Source organism: Pseudonaja textilis, chromosome 3 (genome assembly GCF_049901715.1).
Source record: "Pseudonaja textilis isolate UNSWEBS1 chromosome 3, rPseTex1.2, whole genome shotgun sequence".
Lineage (NCBI taxonomy): Eukaryota > Metazoa > Chordata > Lepidosauria > Squamata > Elapidae > Pseudonaja > Pseudonaja textilis.
The window spans coordinates 165,448,632-165,464,859 of record NC_141992.1 but is presented as its reverse complement, the minus strand read 5'-3'; the positions used below and the strand labels follow the sequence as shown (position 1 = coordinate 165,464,859).

Sequence of the window (16,228 nt, the reverse complement as noted above, 5' to 3'; positions counted from 1 at the left end):
GGAAACACTACATTTCCCAGTCGTCTTTGTTGAAAAACATTTTCTCTCTCTCTCTCTCTCTCTCTCTCTCCTCTCTCGAGTTTTTCCTGCACGGTGTTGCATGCCGGTACTAGTAGTTTCTAACTGATCCCATTCGATATCACGCCGCTTGGTTTCCTTGGAAAAGAAAACTACAATTCCAATCTGCCTTAGCCAGTTGCGCTTGCGCCGTCTGCATGGAAGGAGGGAGGGGAAAGGCCGTTACGTCGCGGGCAACGGCCACGGTAGTGAAGAGGCAGTAAGCGGTAGTACCGGAGGTGTACGTGTTCGCCGCTAGATTTGTCCCGAGTCATAAGAAGAGGGCGAGTTTTGTCAGGTTCTGTGCGTGCTGGTGGAAAAGCGGGGATGAAGCTGTGAGGGGGGGCCTACCGAAAGAAGTGAAAAAAAGAGGGACCAGCCGCAGGCAGGCAGGCAAAGGAGAAGGAGGAGGCGCGAAGCGATGTCTCAGCCGCCTCAGCAGGAGCAGCAGCCAGTGGCAACACTGGTCCCGAAGAAGAAGGACCGGCGTATCTTCTCGGGCACTTGTCCTGACCCCAAGTGTCAGGCGCGCCTGTTTTTTCCGGCGCACGGGCCTCTAAGCAGCGGGAGCATCGAGTGCACGGACTGCGGGCAGCGTCATGAACAGCGGCAGCTGCTGGGAGTGGAGGAGGTGACGGATCCGGACTTGGTGCTGCACAATTTGCTGCGGAACGCACTGCTAGGAGTGAGTGGGGCGGGGCCCCCTAGAAAGAACACCGAGCTGGTGAAAGTTATGGGCCTGTCAAACTATCACTGCAAGCTGCTGTCGCCCATTCTGGCCCGCTATGGCATGGATAAACAGACGGGCAAGGCTAAACTGCTAACTGAGATGAACCAAGGAGATGTTTTTGACTGTGCTCTTCTTGGAGACCGTGCCTTTCTTATTGAGCCTGAGCATGTTGACACTGTAGGATATGGCAAAGACCGCTCTGGTAGCCTCCTGTACTTGCAGGACACCTTGGAGGATATTAAGAAGGCTAATAATAGCCAGGAGTGCCTCATCCCAGTCCATGTGGACGGTGATGGCCATTGTTTAGTCCATGCAATTTCCCGAGCACTAGTGGGTAGGGAACTCTTCTGGCATGCTTTGCGGGAGAACCTCAAGAAGCACTTTATGGAGAATCTCAGCCGCTATAAAGCCCTTTTTCATGACTTTATTGATGCTGCAGAATGGGAAGACATAATCAATGAATGTGACCCTTTATTTATTCCTCCTGAGGGTGTACCTATGGGTCTTCGAAACATCCACATTTTTGGACTAGCCAATGTTTTACATCGGCCCATCATTCTCTTGGATTCCTTGAGTGGAATGCGTAGTTCAGGGGACTATTCTGCCACATTCCTTCCTGGATTGATACCAGAAGAAAAATGCATGGGGAAAGATGGCATGCTGAACAAACCAATTTGTATTGCCTGGAGTAGTTCTGGGCGTAATCATTATATTCCTCTGGTTGGAATAAAAGGTGCTGCTTTGCCTAAATTGCCTATGAAATTACTTCCTAAAGCTTGGGGAGTGCCTCAAGACCTTATTAAAAAGTATATCAAATTGGAAGACGATGGTAGCTGTGTGATTGGAGGAGACAGAAGTTTGCATGATAAATACTTGATGAGGCTAGTTGCTGCCATGGAGGAAGTTTTTATGGATAAGCATGGCATTCATCCCAGTTTAGTTGCTGATGTACATCAGTACTTCTATCGACGGACTGGTGTGATAGGAGTTCAGCCTGAAGATGTTACAGCAGCTGCTAAAAAGGCAGTTATGGACAACCGACTTCACAAGTGTCTCATTTGTTGTGCTCTTTCAGAACTTCATGTTCCTCCAGAATGGCTAGCTCCAGGAGGGAAGCTGTATAATCTTGCAAAAAGTACCCATGGTCAGTTAAGACCTGATAAAAATTACAGTTTTCCTCTGAACAGTTTGGTATGCTCCTATAATCCTGTAAAGGATGTACTAGTACCAGACTACAGTTTGAGTAGTCTTACAGCTTGTAACTGGTGTCATGGCACATTGGTGCGTCGTGTGAGAAGTGATGGCTCTGTTGTATATTTGGATGGGGACAGAACTAATACTAGATCAACAGGTGGCAAATGTGGTTGTGGATTCAAACATTATTGGGAAGGCAAAGAATATGACAATCTCCCTGAAGCTTTCCCTATTACTTTAGAGTGGGGTGGGAGAGTGGTAAGAGAGACAGTGTATTGGTTCCAATATGAAAGTGATCAATCTCTGAATAGCAATGTATATGATGTTGCAATGAAGCTTGTTACTAAGCACTTTCCTGGAGAATTTGGTAGTGAGATTCTTGTCCAGAAAGTTGTCAATACAATTCTGCATCAAACAGCCAAAAAGAACCCTGATGATTACACTCCTGTAAACATTGATAGTGCTCATGCCCGAAGAGCCGATGATATGCAGCAAGGACAAGATTTGGCATCTCAGCTTCCAACCAAAATTATTCTTACTGGACAGAAAGCAAAAACACTGCACAAAGAAGAACTGAATATGAGTAAAACTGAAAGAACTATTCAACAAAACATTGCAGAACAGGCCCCTATAATGCAAAAAAGAAAAACTGAAAAATGGAAGCAAGTACAAAAAGGCCCAGCTAGAACTGTGTCTCCTGGTACTATTCCTGATGGGTCATCCTCTGCACCTGCTACTCCCACCAAGACTCCTTATTCTCCAATATCTACGAAGGAAAAGAAAATTCGCATAACAACAAATGATGGGCGACAGACCATGCTCACTTTGAAATCCACTACAACGTTTCTAGAATTGCAGGAAAGCATCGCTAGAGAATTTAATATTCCTCCACATTTGCAATGTATTCGCTTTGGCTTTCCTCCCAAGGAGCTGCTGCCACCTAAAGAAGGGCAAGAAAATGAACCTGTTCCTCTGCTGCATGGAGATAGAATAACCATAGAGATTCTTAAAGGGAAGGAAGATAGTAACCAGGCTAGTTCAGTACATTCGGCTCATGTTGTGAAGCATGATGATATTGCTGTTACTAGCAGAATTTCTTCCAAGGAACTTCAAGAGCAAATAGACAAGGAAATGTATTCTTTGTGTCTTCTTGCAACATTTATGGGTAAGTCAATACTAATCTCCTTCTTTATAAGTATAAAGTATAAGTATAAAAATATTTGCACAGCTAGAAATGTACAGTATCCAGATAAGTTCTTTAGTAATAATAAAAACACTTCTGTCTTTTACCACACCGGTTACTATAAGTTAGGAGCATTTTAATTTTAAGTAATGTGGCAATCCTGTATTGATTGAACTTATTGAAATAATTATTTTTAGAGAAGGACTGTGTCTTCATGAAACTTTGCAAAACTATTAGTTGCAAATTTAGATAAAAATCATTTTATTTCAGTTTTTCTTGAATGCTTCTTATGAAGCATTGATCTAATGCTCCTGTGAGGTGTTGAAATGCTTTCTGATATATTCAGCACACATTTTATCTCAGATTATTTAAAGTATAATAATGTATATTGTACATTGTTCATTGTACAACATGGGACATATTTGTGGTTTATACTTTTTTATAGGGAATTAAACTCCATGGGGAATTAGTGTTCTTAAAATATGCATTTAAATCTGAAAATTGCTCTATATTCACAAAAGTTGATGTATTAACATAAGTTATTTGTTGTATTAAGCACTATTTGCTATTTGACCAAATCTACTAGGAATTATATTTTAGGAAACCTTTTCACTTAAATTAATGGTGATGCTAACAGATTAATGTTTTACAGCTCTTATAATTGGTTGCAGGTTGTATGACATATAAGAAAGCTGGTTGATATATGTGTCTTAACCATTATATTACTGCAATTAAAAAAAAGAACTTTGGATAATGTTAGAATGGCCTCAGGTTTGTAGAAAACTCCAAGAATGTACTTCCTTTTATAGTACTCCCCTTGTGATACTGTTTGTGTTTTGAAATTTGAAATGAATTTTCCAATCCAGGCAATATAAATAAAGCAGTGCAACTTTTTTTAAAAAAAGTGAAGCTTCATTGTGTAATCTTATGAATTGAAAGTTGTCTTGTATGAGAAGAACAATTTTATTCTTTCAAATAAAATCATATTTTCAATTATCTGGATTACTGAGGATCTCCAGAGACATATTTTCAATAAAAATTCAAGTCTTTTCCTGGAATCATCTTTTCTCTTGAATAAAAAGTTGAAAAGATGTAAGAAAGAGAAAGTTGCTTCCTTCCTTCCTTCCTTCCTTCCTTCCTTCCTTCCTTCCTTCCTTCCTTCCTTCCTTCCTTCCTTCCTTCCTTCCTTCCTTCCTATAGCTGTCCATCTCAGCGAATGACTGTGGGAGGCTTACAATTCAAAAAATATATTACAGTTAAAAATACTCAAAACTTTTTAAAACAATAAAAACACTAAACACACTCAGATTAAATATATATAGGACAAATATACCTGGCCAGTAAGCAATACAGCCTGGAAATGAGGTCCTTAACATATTCATTACCCCAGACGGGAACATAGTCAGGTTTGAGTGTCTTACAAAAGTCTAATACGGTTGGGACCATTCTAAAGGGGCACTGCAGAAAAAGCTTATCTTGCCAGCTGATACTCTTTGGCTGATGGGATCTGTAGCATGCCCATTCTGCTGGATCTAACTGGATGGGTAAAGACCCTTGGAAAAAGATTATCTCTCAGGTATCCTTCCTTGTTCTAAATATCTAATCTTTCTTCCTTATCCTAATGTCTCTAAATGGATAAGTGAGAAACAAAAAGTCTGAAAACTGGGTTAACATAAATTGCAATGCTTTGATATATGATAGAAAAAATGGACAGAGGAAGATAAATAAGTGTGCATCTAATATATGTGTGGCTGTATGCATGTGACTATGTATGAAAAGGAATGAACTATGATAGTCTTTTTCCAACTGGTTTCTTACTGTCAGAATTGGAAATCTTTATAATAATTACCTATGTTGGATCCAACGCATCTGAAGGTATCAGACTGGTGTATGTTATACTGAATTATCTATTTTGGAGTGACTGACTCAAATATTACAAATCACAGCATAAGTAAATGCCTTGTACAAAACTCAATTTTGTATGCTCTCTCTATTCTTTATTTATGAACAGGACTTATTATTCTTATTATTCATTATTCAAACTAACAACATTGATCAATTACATCTAAATTTTGGATTATTAAAATTGGATTATTACAAATCATGTTATCAAACCATTATTTAGTTTAGTTTCAAGTAATGCTAATTTATTAAAGTTTGGACAAAACAGAAAATGATTCAAAAGCAGAAACTGTCTGCTTGTATGCATCAACTAAGAAAAAGGCAAGAGAGATTTTTTTAAAGTGGAATATAATTGTGCCACAGAAATGGTAAGGGATGCCCTTGATCTGGTTTTCACTCCAGATTGGATTGGGAATATCCTAGTAATGGAAGGGATTACTGTGACCTTTTTATCAAGGGTTATTTCCTGGATTAATCATAAGTATCTCCTCTTACAAATGTGAAAATGTTTCTTATGTATCTGAAAAAGAATATAAGAGGTCATCTTAGATTGAGGCTGAATGGAATATAGAGACAGGAAAATAACTTCTGTTTAATATTTTTGGAGGAATGAGAGGATTGTTTCAAATTCAGAATCATATCCCTTTCAAGTAAATATGGTATTACAATGGTTCATCTCCAGATGTTTATACATTCTGACAGATTTCTTGAATTGCCTGACATTGTAGGAGGGGAGTCTATAGTTAGTCCTTCATAAGCTGTGGAAGCTTATGCCTTTTAATAAAACTTGTTAGTGATTTTCCATTCTCTTCTGGGATGTTTCTTGATTTCCTTATCTAACCTGTAGCTCTAGTACAGTGGTCACCAACCGATGGGCTGCAGCCCACTGGTGGGCCATGAGAAAATTTTGGTGGGCCACAGAGAAATCTCACCCCCAGAGTACCTCCCAAAGTAATTAATCCAGGCTGCGCAGAAACACAAGGCTGAGCTGCCCACATGGCCTGTGGGAACCCTCCCTGCCCACTCACTACTTACCCGGCAAACTTGCCTGCTAAATTGCTATTTTTCCTTTTTCCGACCATCTGTTCTTCTGTGCTGGGAGATTTAGATTAGCTAGGAAGCAGGAAATGGGTGGATTTCTTGCTTTCTAGATAGTCTTTAGATCTTCTGCTCTGCTTTTAAGCACAGCCGAACTGGACTGAAGGTTTGCTTGCAAGCAAATTCAGTGCAGACTCACGGCAAGCAAATTTGAGAGACTGAGCTAGCTGATGGCAGATAGATAGATCACTGAATGATTCTGTGAGCAACTCAATCTGCCTGCCTGCTTTGCCTGATTTTGGGTAAAAGTTGCTCTTTTGTATTAAAAAAATCAATATTCACATGGTGTGTTGTGAGTTAATTTTGTGAGTTTGCTTGCAAGCAAATTTTATGTGACAGACTGAGCTAGCCAATGGCAGATAGATCTCTGAATGAATCTGTGATTCTGTAAGCAACTCAATCTGCCTGCCTGCTTTGCCTGATTTTGGGTAAAAGTTGCTCTTTTTTAAAATAAAAATTTCAATATTTATATAAATGTAATATTTACATACAAGCCATGCCCAGCCAGTCACATGACCATCAAGCCACACCCACAAATTAGGCCATGCCCACAGAACCAGTTAGTGGTCCCTGGGATCTAAAATTATGAGTTTGGTTGTCCCTGAAGTCCAAAAGGTTGGTGACCCCTGCTCTAGTAGACAAAGTGAACTATTTTCTGCTGATCTGCTAACTTTGAGACAGATATATAAGCACTTCAAGGTAATCTCTTAATGTACAAAAGATACTTCTGATAGAATTTCTGGTCTTCTTACAGATGCCTGAAATAGCTGTACTGAACCTTCAGTAGGATATAGCAGCCATGATCCTTCAAGAAGTGGCACTATGGTTGCAGTCCTAGTGTGCATATAGAGTGTTGGGATTTGCAAAGTTCACTGATAGAGAATGGAGTGTTCTGCAGAACAACAGAACGTTCTGTCCTCTCTGTGAACCATGCTGAAATTTAGCTGGACTGTACTTCTGGATGATGTTTGACAAGCCTGGGCAGTTTGCAACTAAATAAAAAAATGGCAATAAAATCAAAAGGTGACAGGTGAAACAGACCAGATGGGATGAAGTAAAAGGTCTTATTTTCCTTGCCAAATGCCTCAATGAAGAACTAGGTTTCAGACTTGTTCTGAAGAACAACAGAGTAGAGTCCATCCAGATCTCAGAGGAAACACCAAGAGGGCATGTGCCTAATCAAGATATTTAGAAGTGGAATTCTTTACATATCTGCATCATGCATTAATTTGAAATATTTATATCTTCCTTCTTGCAGGGTTTTCAAAGGAACTTGCAGTTAAAATACAGTGTAAGACACGATTTCTAGTGTCACTTTTTTTTATAAAGAATTAAGAGGGCACATCATCCTGATTTTTAGAAAACTTGGTATAACTGAAAAATTTATCTGTGTTCTGTTTCTTGAACTAATTTTTATTTTGTATTCACAGGGGAAGATGTTTGGTCTTATGCAAAGGGGCTTCCTCATTTGTTCCAGCAGGGTGGTGTATTCTACAATATAATGAAGAAAACAATGGGTATACTTTCTAATTTTATGTTAATGTATCTTTTCCACCATGCTGTACTTTATATATTTAACACTTTAGTGTTGACTACCTTAGACTGATATGTCTAATTATCTGTATGCTGAAGTTCTTGATCTAGAGCCAAAATCTGAAAAATGAATTAAAGTCAAGAACTGAAAAGGACATTGTGATAGAATTAAAATGGAAGATAAATGTATTGTAAAACTTAAGGATCTGAAAACTTGATGTGCTGATATTATTTGGTAATAGGATTCACCTATCTGTCACTTCTGTTATTGCTAAGGTGAGACAGACATATGTCTCTATAATGGCATTTAATGTGCAAGATGGCATAAGCTGCAAGATAATATTGTCTGCTTTCCTTAGCCATATTGGTTCCCATCCCATAAATATATTTGTCCCCCAATTTTATAAGGGAAGAACAGGAACTGAATTTGGTGCTAGAGCTGGATTTCCCCGATACTTTCCTCCCTCATGACTTTCCGACTTTCTTTTCTACTGCTCAGAAAAAATGAACGAAGAATCCATTTTTGATGTTTTATTTTTATAATCTTCACCTTTATTTAATGGACAGAATTTAATTAAAATTTTCTATTTTCAATATTGCATATTGTTATTGTCTATCACACATTCTTCACTGAAGTTTAGACTATCATTGTGTTCTTTCTGAAAAAGTAAATACCACTAGGAAAAAGATAAAACAGTATTTAACTCAAGTATATATTTTTATATAGTCTTGTTATGGCTATACAAAATTTCCTGGTTTAAAGTCAATGAACATTAAAAAGCAAAATCCACATGCACATTTCACTAGGGCATTGAATCTTATTTAGCCAGTCTTCTTTTTCATTTTGTATGTTTTGAATGTATTTGGGGTATATAAATAATACTTTTTTATATTTCACGATTTTATAAGCTTTCTTAAAAGTCATTGCATTGTTTTTACTCTTGCAGGTCTGGCTGATGGTGAACACTGTACTTTTCCACACTTGCCAGGCAAGACCTTTGTATACAATGCAACAGAAGATAGATTGGAACTTTGTGTGGATGCTGCTGGTCATTTCCCTGTAGGTTCTGATGTGGAAGACTTGGTTAAAGAGGCACTAAATCAAGTACGAGCAGAGGCTTCTTCAAGAAGCAGGGAAGCAAGTCCTTCACATGGATTGCTAAAATTAGGTAGCGGTGGAGTAGTTAAAAAGAAATCGGAGCAACTCCACAATGTAACTGCATTTCAAGGAAAAGGCCATTCTCTAGGCAGTGGAGCCACTAGCCAGCAGCTTCATCCAAAAGTTAGGGAAGCCCCACTTGGAAGAAAGCAAAACACAGGTACAGATTTCAGTATCAATTCTGCTAAATTGGACTCTTCCATGTACACAGGTGATTCGGGAAATAGTGAACTTATACGGATAGCTCCTGGAGTAGGAACAATGAGAGATAGTAGACAACTTGATCCTAATTTAATTGAGGCACAGCGGAAAAAATTGCAGGAAATGGTTTCTTCAATTCAAGCATCAATGGATAGACATCTGCGAGATCAAAATACAGAGCAATTGGCAACCAACGATTTTTCTCAAAGGAAATTAGAGGCAACAAGTTCATCAGTTAAAACAAAGAGCCCTCAAATGAGTTTAACTGAATCATTTACTTTATCAAGTGGCAGTGGTCATTTGAATACAGAAATAACTGATAGTAACATGTCAAATGCATTGGCAGCACCATTCTCCACAAGATCAAAAGCCCAAAAAGGAAATTCTGTTGAAGAGCCTGAAGAGATGGATAGCCAAGATGGAGAAATCACTAATACAACTGAGCCAATGGATCATTCATGAAAAGTTTATCAACAATATCAACAATAGATTACTGTGCAAATGTAGTTTGTTGGCTGGACCACATTAATTTAGTCATTGAATCTTGTATGTTTCAAAGATTATATGTTACTCATTGCATGATAGTGTGTGATAGACAGTAACGTTTATTTTGACATTCTGCTGCCAGGTTGGCTCTCATTACCTGTATATTAGTTATTAGAACAAGCACTGAGGAAAAAAAAATCTGCTGTAGTTTAATTCCATTAAAGTCTTAATCCTCCAGCCCTTATGAAATCATTAAGATATTTTTTCAGTTTGATATGTGAAAATAAAACCTGACAATGCACTTGTTTGTCAGATACCGGTCCATATTTCATTAAACAACATTTGCTTGTACCTAACATTTGAAATCAAATTTATATCTGTTAGATAACTCAAAATGCTGAAGTACATTTACTGATAGTTCTTTAAAATTGTAAAGGAAGATATGGAAGGTCGTATATAAGAAACATAAAATAAAGATGTCTGAGCTATAATTCCTTGCTTTATTGGCAAGTGGTAGTATGTTTTGTTTTGAGTTGCTAAAGTGCTATATTATGTTTTTACATAATCAAAGACAATAAAATGCAAGCATTTTAAGAACAGAATAATAAGAATTTGATTTGATTCAGGAATATTTTACAAGTAGGCATTGATTATCTGTGATCCCTATTAATGCTTCCTATGTTGGATTAATCAAATTTAACAGAACTTTCATCAGGGGTTTCTCAGTGAATTAATAAAAACTCCTTTTAAATTTCTTAAGCCTAGGACATAAAGCTTTTATTGTATACACCACTTTAATTAAACTGGATCCACTTTAAGCAGCATGTTCACCAGATCTACTTTTTAAGAAAGAGACACTTTTTGCTTCAGTAAAAGCAGAAGTTTATGTTGATACTAATGTTGCACTTTTTGCCTCTTTGCATATTTCTATTTATGTGCATTATTACTACTACATCTGATAAAAATAAACTTGAAAGGGTGAAAGACAATATAGAAAAGTATAGGAAATAAATCTTAAGTTCATAGTTATTGAATCCAGTGCTTGGGCACATATGACTTTTTTTCTGTCTATAAGTTTATAATATAAATGTTTGTACTCTTAAAGTATGTTTAAACTTTTTGCAGTTACAATCACACAAAATTACTAAGGAATGCTATGATTAAATACCCTCAAAAAGGGAATGCTTATTTTTTTATATGGGAAAATTACTTAGAGATACAGTTGCCTCAGTTCACCTGAATATCTTATCCATTCATATACCATTTGTCTTTTATCATCATTTGTCTTTTATAATCCTCAAGATTTTATCTTCTATTGCACTATTTGTGTAGAAAGCCTTCAAACCACACTTTCATGAATGGGTATTTTAAAATATATAATTTTGCTCTTCAAGAACTAAAATATGTCAATATACAGCTTTAAAATTGATCAGGCCATACTGAATAAGATGCCTGTATAATCAGAAAACAACTACAAACTGCTAGCAAATACACAGCCAAGTAGCTATGACACCAAGAAACCAGTGGTGCATTCATAAGGGATTCATAGAGTGACAAGAATTTCTGTCATAGGCTAAGTCTATAATGAATTTCAAAACTAGCACGTAACAAGAGAATAAGCTGGCTGATACAAGCAAGAAAGCAACACTTTTTCTGAGCAACAGGACATCAACATTGGATGCCCTTTAAAAAAAAATCTGGCTTCTGTCATAATGCTTGAAGTTATGGTACTAGAGCTATTGTGAAGAAAATACTTTTTGGCAATGTTAGCGTTTCCATAGAGCTTACATTTCTAGGACTCTGAATAAAAACAATGGCTATTTTTTATTGATTTGGATATAAATTGTTAAAATGGCTTGACAGTTTAGTCACTTTTGGTAATGAAGAAATAGAATAATGATTCTAGGGAATAAACAGAATGCGATCAGTATCATTTACTGAAACTTCATGTATGAATAGAATAAGTTATGAAGCTGAAGAGTACCTTTTTAATTTTAATTAAAAAGTAGCTTTTTAATTTTAATCTGCTTGGTTTGACTAAGAGTTAAATATCCTTTCCATAGAAACTTTTCTTTAGGGAATACTCTTATTTTTTTTTTCTAGGCAGAGAATACATTCTTCATTTTTGTATCTTTTCCTTTGTGTGATGACAAATTTTTGAAGCGCCCAATTTTAAAAAATTAACTATTAAAGACTTAGGAGCTATGTGAATTTTTCTGCTGCATCTGTAAATGCTTGGTAAACATTACATATTAAGGTATAATATTACAACTGTGTACACAAAGTGTAGGCTGATCCTTATCAAAGTTAATGAGACTAAGGTGCACAAATATATGCTCAAAACCATTGACTAATAGCATCTTGTTGCAGCTAAACTGCTGAATTTCAGTAAGCTTAAGTTCATATAACTTGCAGTAGTATTGCCTGTTTCATAATTTAATCAAATACAAAAATTAATGGAGAAAAATGTTGGATCTGGCAAAAGAAATAGTAATGATGTCTGAACTGAATTTCCTTAAGAAATAAGTAGCATAACTATAACTGTATCACAATTTTCTTGAAGGGAATGGTATCCAGTTTGATAATTGGAAGATCATGACTTTTTTGAAGTCAGACTGCAGTTCCTTTCAGGTTAAACAAATTTGTTATTAAATAGCAAACCAATTTTCTCTGTAAATAATATAAATATTAGTACAACAGAAGCTTGGCAGTATTCGGTGTACTGGTTTACTAAGAGAATAGCCTCTGTGTTACCAGATGAAAAAATGCAAATAAAAATAAAATACATTTTAGAAATTGCTGGCATTAAGGCATTTTGCAGGTTTTAATTTAGATGTAAATGTATTTTATGATACATTATATCCCTTTGTTACAGTTCTGTATTTATTGGAAACTTAAACATAGACCATGTGCAATTAAAAATAACATCCTATGTGCTGGACTATGTCTTTAACTTTCGAAGATTTGTACCTCATTATTTACAAGAGAAAAAAAGTAACAAAAGTTTCTGATTTAAAAAAATACAAAGTATTTCTTATGTTCTATTTTTCTTCTGCAACTTTAAAAAAAATTCTAGTCAGTTGGTTGAAAATAACAGTATGTTATATGAAATAAGATATAGGATTTCCTGAGGTATGCTTTCTATTCACTGTTCTAGTAAAAAACACAGAAGAGCATTGTTATACTTTTATTCTTTTTGAAGATCAAAGTGACTATTTTTTTCCATCAGAAAAGAATTTAATTATGATACAGCAAAGTGTTTTGATGATTGTTCCTCCATATTCAGCTCAGCGTACAACACATAAGATCTCAATCTGTACTGGTTTTTCTTTTAGATAATTTTGATATGCTGGTTGTTAGAACTTCATCAGTAGCCTGATAGCTGGAGTTGTGTATTCAAAAATATATCTTCCAATAATTTTATTGATATCTCATAGTCTTTTATATTTTAATATGCTGCATTTAAAATTCTTTAAGTCAGAATTCTTGCTTTGCCCCCATGATTGTAGCAAAATATTGAACTGTAACTGATATTTTTAGATTTTATTTTATTCAGGATTATTGCCAGAAAAGAGTGCACTTTTGGAAGTAATTGGATTTCTAAAAAAATGTATATTAAGCATTAACACTGTATATATTTAGGATATCTTTTAAAATTGCAAGTGCTTTACATATTGAATTAAATTAGAGTAGTAATGATACCATGTTCACAATGCTGGCCATTCAGCACATTTGAATTTTATTTGTGATTGCTGTACTAATTTTTTTTTATTTGTAATGTAATAATAGTGTATTATAACAGTGTATTATATTACATTTTACTGTACAGTATTTTGAATTTTCTTTGATTGCAATATTAAAAATCGAAGCCAAACAATTTTTTCCTAGTCCTTGTATCAAGTTACTGTTACTGAGGTGATTATTATAGGTCAATTTTCCATGCCTTTCATCAAGGCAAATTTCTTTGTATAGGGGAATGGGAGTAATAATGCCAGTGGCACCCCTTTGTTAAATAGAACTGCATCTCTTTCAAACTTTACACATAAGTAGCTGTTCAGCTGTTTCTGTGTTTCAGAATGCCAGTTATTTAGGGACATTTTAATTTTGAAATTTGTTAATTGGACAATACAATCAGATGTATTATTTTAAATTCATATACATTATAGATTGGAGAGCATAGAAGTATACATAAAGAAGTTGGGTGGATTAGAATAACTTTTCAGAAACAATGGGCCTGTGGATTTGTTCATAGATGTATATCCTGCTTTTCTTTTTTGAACTTGGAGAAATGTATCTAAAGAACTTCTAGATTATCTCCACCCATAGAATACTTGGCTGATCTTAAATTTAACTACCTTCAGTAATAATGATATACTGAGTACCTCATCCTGCATATGAAGAATATGGAAGAGACATTATAGGCTCTTGACCTAAGGGGCTATTTATCATTGTATAACATCTTATTAGTGAAAATTGGGGTGGAAAGTTTTTAAAATTTTATTTTTTTTAGTATGATGTCCTAAGTACAAAGAAATAAAAATATACATACAGTTAGTTCTCGACTTAACCATTCATTTAGCAATCCTTCAAAGTTACAAAAGCACTGAAAAAAGTCACTTCTGTGCGGTCCTTGCACTTAATGACCATCACAGTGTCCCAGCATTAAAACTGGGGCAATTGACATGTATTTATGATGTTTGCAGTGTCCAGGGGTCATATGGTCACTATTTTGATCTCAGCTGACTTCCAAAAAGCAAAGTTAATGAGGAAAACGACTCAATGTGTGATTCACTTAACTGCAGTGATTTGCTTAACTGGGAAAAAAGGTAAACTTGACTCACTTAACTGCCTTGCTTAACAACAGAAATTCTCATCCCACTTCTGGTTAGTCAAGGACTATCTCCTTATAATTGATACAGTTATACATATTACTTTAGTTTACTTTATTGTCATTGCACCTCGTACAATGAAATCAAACACCATCTTCAGTGCACATCATGACGACCATGAAAATAAACGCAAACACACATCCTTCACCCTTCACACATTGAACTGGAAACCCCGGTTAGAGAAATACATATTATTTGGTGGAAGACGTACTCAATGGTTAATTTTATTTCACATATGTATAACAGATGCTTTCTTTGAAGAATAATGTATTTGTCAGTGGTATTATACTGCAATATTAAAATTCTTAATTAGCTTTCAAATCTAATTTCAGACATAGAAAGCCATTAGTGTCATTAGGCTAGCAAATTAAAATACTGTATATCTTGGCCTATCAAGCAAATGAAAGAACTGCTAACTTTTCTATTTTGGAAGCAAAGGTAAATATCAATTAATATTCAATATATATATATATCAATTATGTGTAGCCACTTCACAAAGATTTCTTTCTAACAATTTCTTTGTAGACACCAAGGCCAGTATGTAAAAGATCCTTTACTGTACTCAACATTGTATATATGTTGACTTTGGCATCACTGACATACTTCCTTAAAAAAGAAAAGCATACCAGCAAAGTGGATAACACTGATCTAGTTAGAGATCCCATGTCCATCTCCCCCTTTGCCTCAAAATTGATGTAACAATCCTGCTTGGTGAACCTAATTCTTAACCAACGTTTTTTACAATGTACATAAAATTGTAGATTTACTGTCATGTATAGGAAGATAATTTTTAAAACTCAGAAAAATGTATATTTTTAAAAAAGCTATGCTCCGTATTAGAAATATTGCAACTGCTCAATCACATCTCAACGATAACCGGGTTTCTAAATATAGGTTTAGAAAAAGCAATAATTTTCAACTGGTGAATTTTTTTCTTCTTCTTTAGATAGTATGCAGTGTATGTCAATTGTCTTTATTTGTTCCTAAATAACAACGAAAACCAGACATAGGTTTTTTTTATTCGAAAAGACTCCTTTTGTTTTATATATCTACTTTTAGAAAGACAAGAAAACGGGTCTTCTTTAAAATGTATATTAGGGATCTGGGAATTGTGCCACACAGTTTTGAAACAAATAGCCAAATCGACTGCTTTATCTGAGGTTGCTTTGTTTTGCCCCCAGTCTTGAGCGCGAAAAGGGTGAACTAAGCCAGGGATATTTATTTCAGCGTTATATGCCAAGATTTAGGGTCGTACGCTCGCTGGAAAGCAAATCTCGTCGCGTTCAATGGTTGATCAGCGTTAAGTTGGAATTGAAAAGTTGAAAACATTATAGGGTCGATACATACTTATCGTCCGGAACTATATTTTCAGGTACCACAGAATGGGGATTAAAGATAAAACTGTATCCGTGGCCTTATTTTAAAACTTTACCCTCAACGTCATTATTGGCAACGCACATCTGTATGCCAGGCATTAAGAGCCGCATTCCAGATCCCTTCGATAGCTCAGCTGGTAGAGCGGAGGACTGTAGAGGCGGAATGTCGTACGGGAATCCTTAGGTCGCTGGTTCGATTCCGGCTCGAAGGAGGCTTACTTTTTCTTTCCATTTGCTGGATTTTTAAACTTGTTCAAGGTTGGTAAAACTTTTGTATCCTCCCTGATAAAAATTAGCGTTTATTGAGAAAGCATACTTTCAAATTGAGCGGTTCTGCTTGTACAGCCAACAAAAGAGGCCAATCCGAAAATAAGCCGAAAATGTGCCTCACCTTTTTCTTTTGAAACTGTGTGGAAAAAA

At 35.8% G+C, this 16,228-nt stretch overlaps 1 protein-coding gene and 1 non-coding gene across 2 annotated transcripts; both read left to right on the top strand.

Moving 5' to 3' along the window:
- The first annotated feature begins 221 nt into the window (after nucleotides 1–221).
- VCPIP1 (valosin containing protein interacting protein 1) lies at nucleotides 222–13,420 on the top strand. The gene is made up of 3 exons (XM_026706110.2): nucleotides 222–3,146; nucleotides 7,595–7,681; nucleotides 8,645–13,420. The coding sequence occupies exons 1-3, from the start codon at nucleotides 479–481 to the stop codon at nucleotides 9,517–9,519; spliced, it is 3,630 nt and encodes a 1,209-aa protein (XP_026561895.2). The 5' UTR covers nucleotides 222–478; the 3' UTR covers nucleotides 9,520–13,420.
- A 2,507-nt stretch (nucleotides 13,421–15,927) lies between these two features.
- On the top strand, nucleotides 15,928–16,020 carry TRNAY-GUA (transfer RNA tyrosine (anticodon GUA)). Its single transcript has 2 exons — nucleotides 15,928–15,964; nucleotides 15,985–16,020. It is a non-coding gene; the product is annotated as a tRNA-Tyr (tRNA).
- The last annotated feature ends 208 nt before the right edge of the window (nucleotides 16,021–16,228 follow it).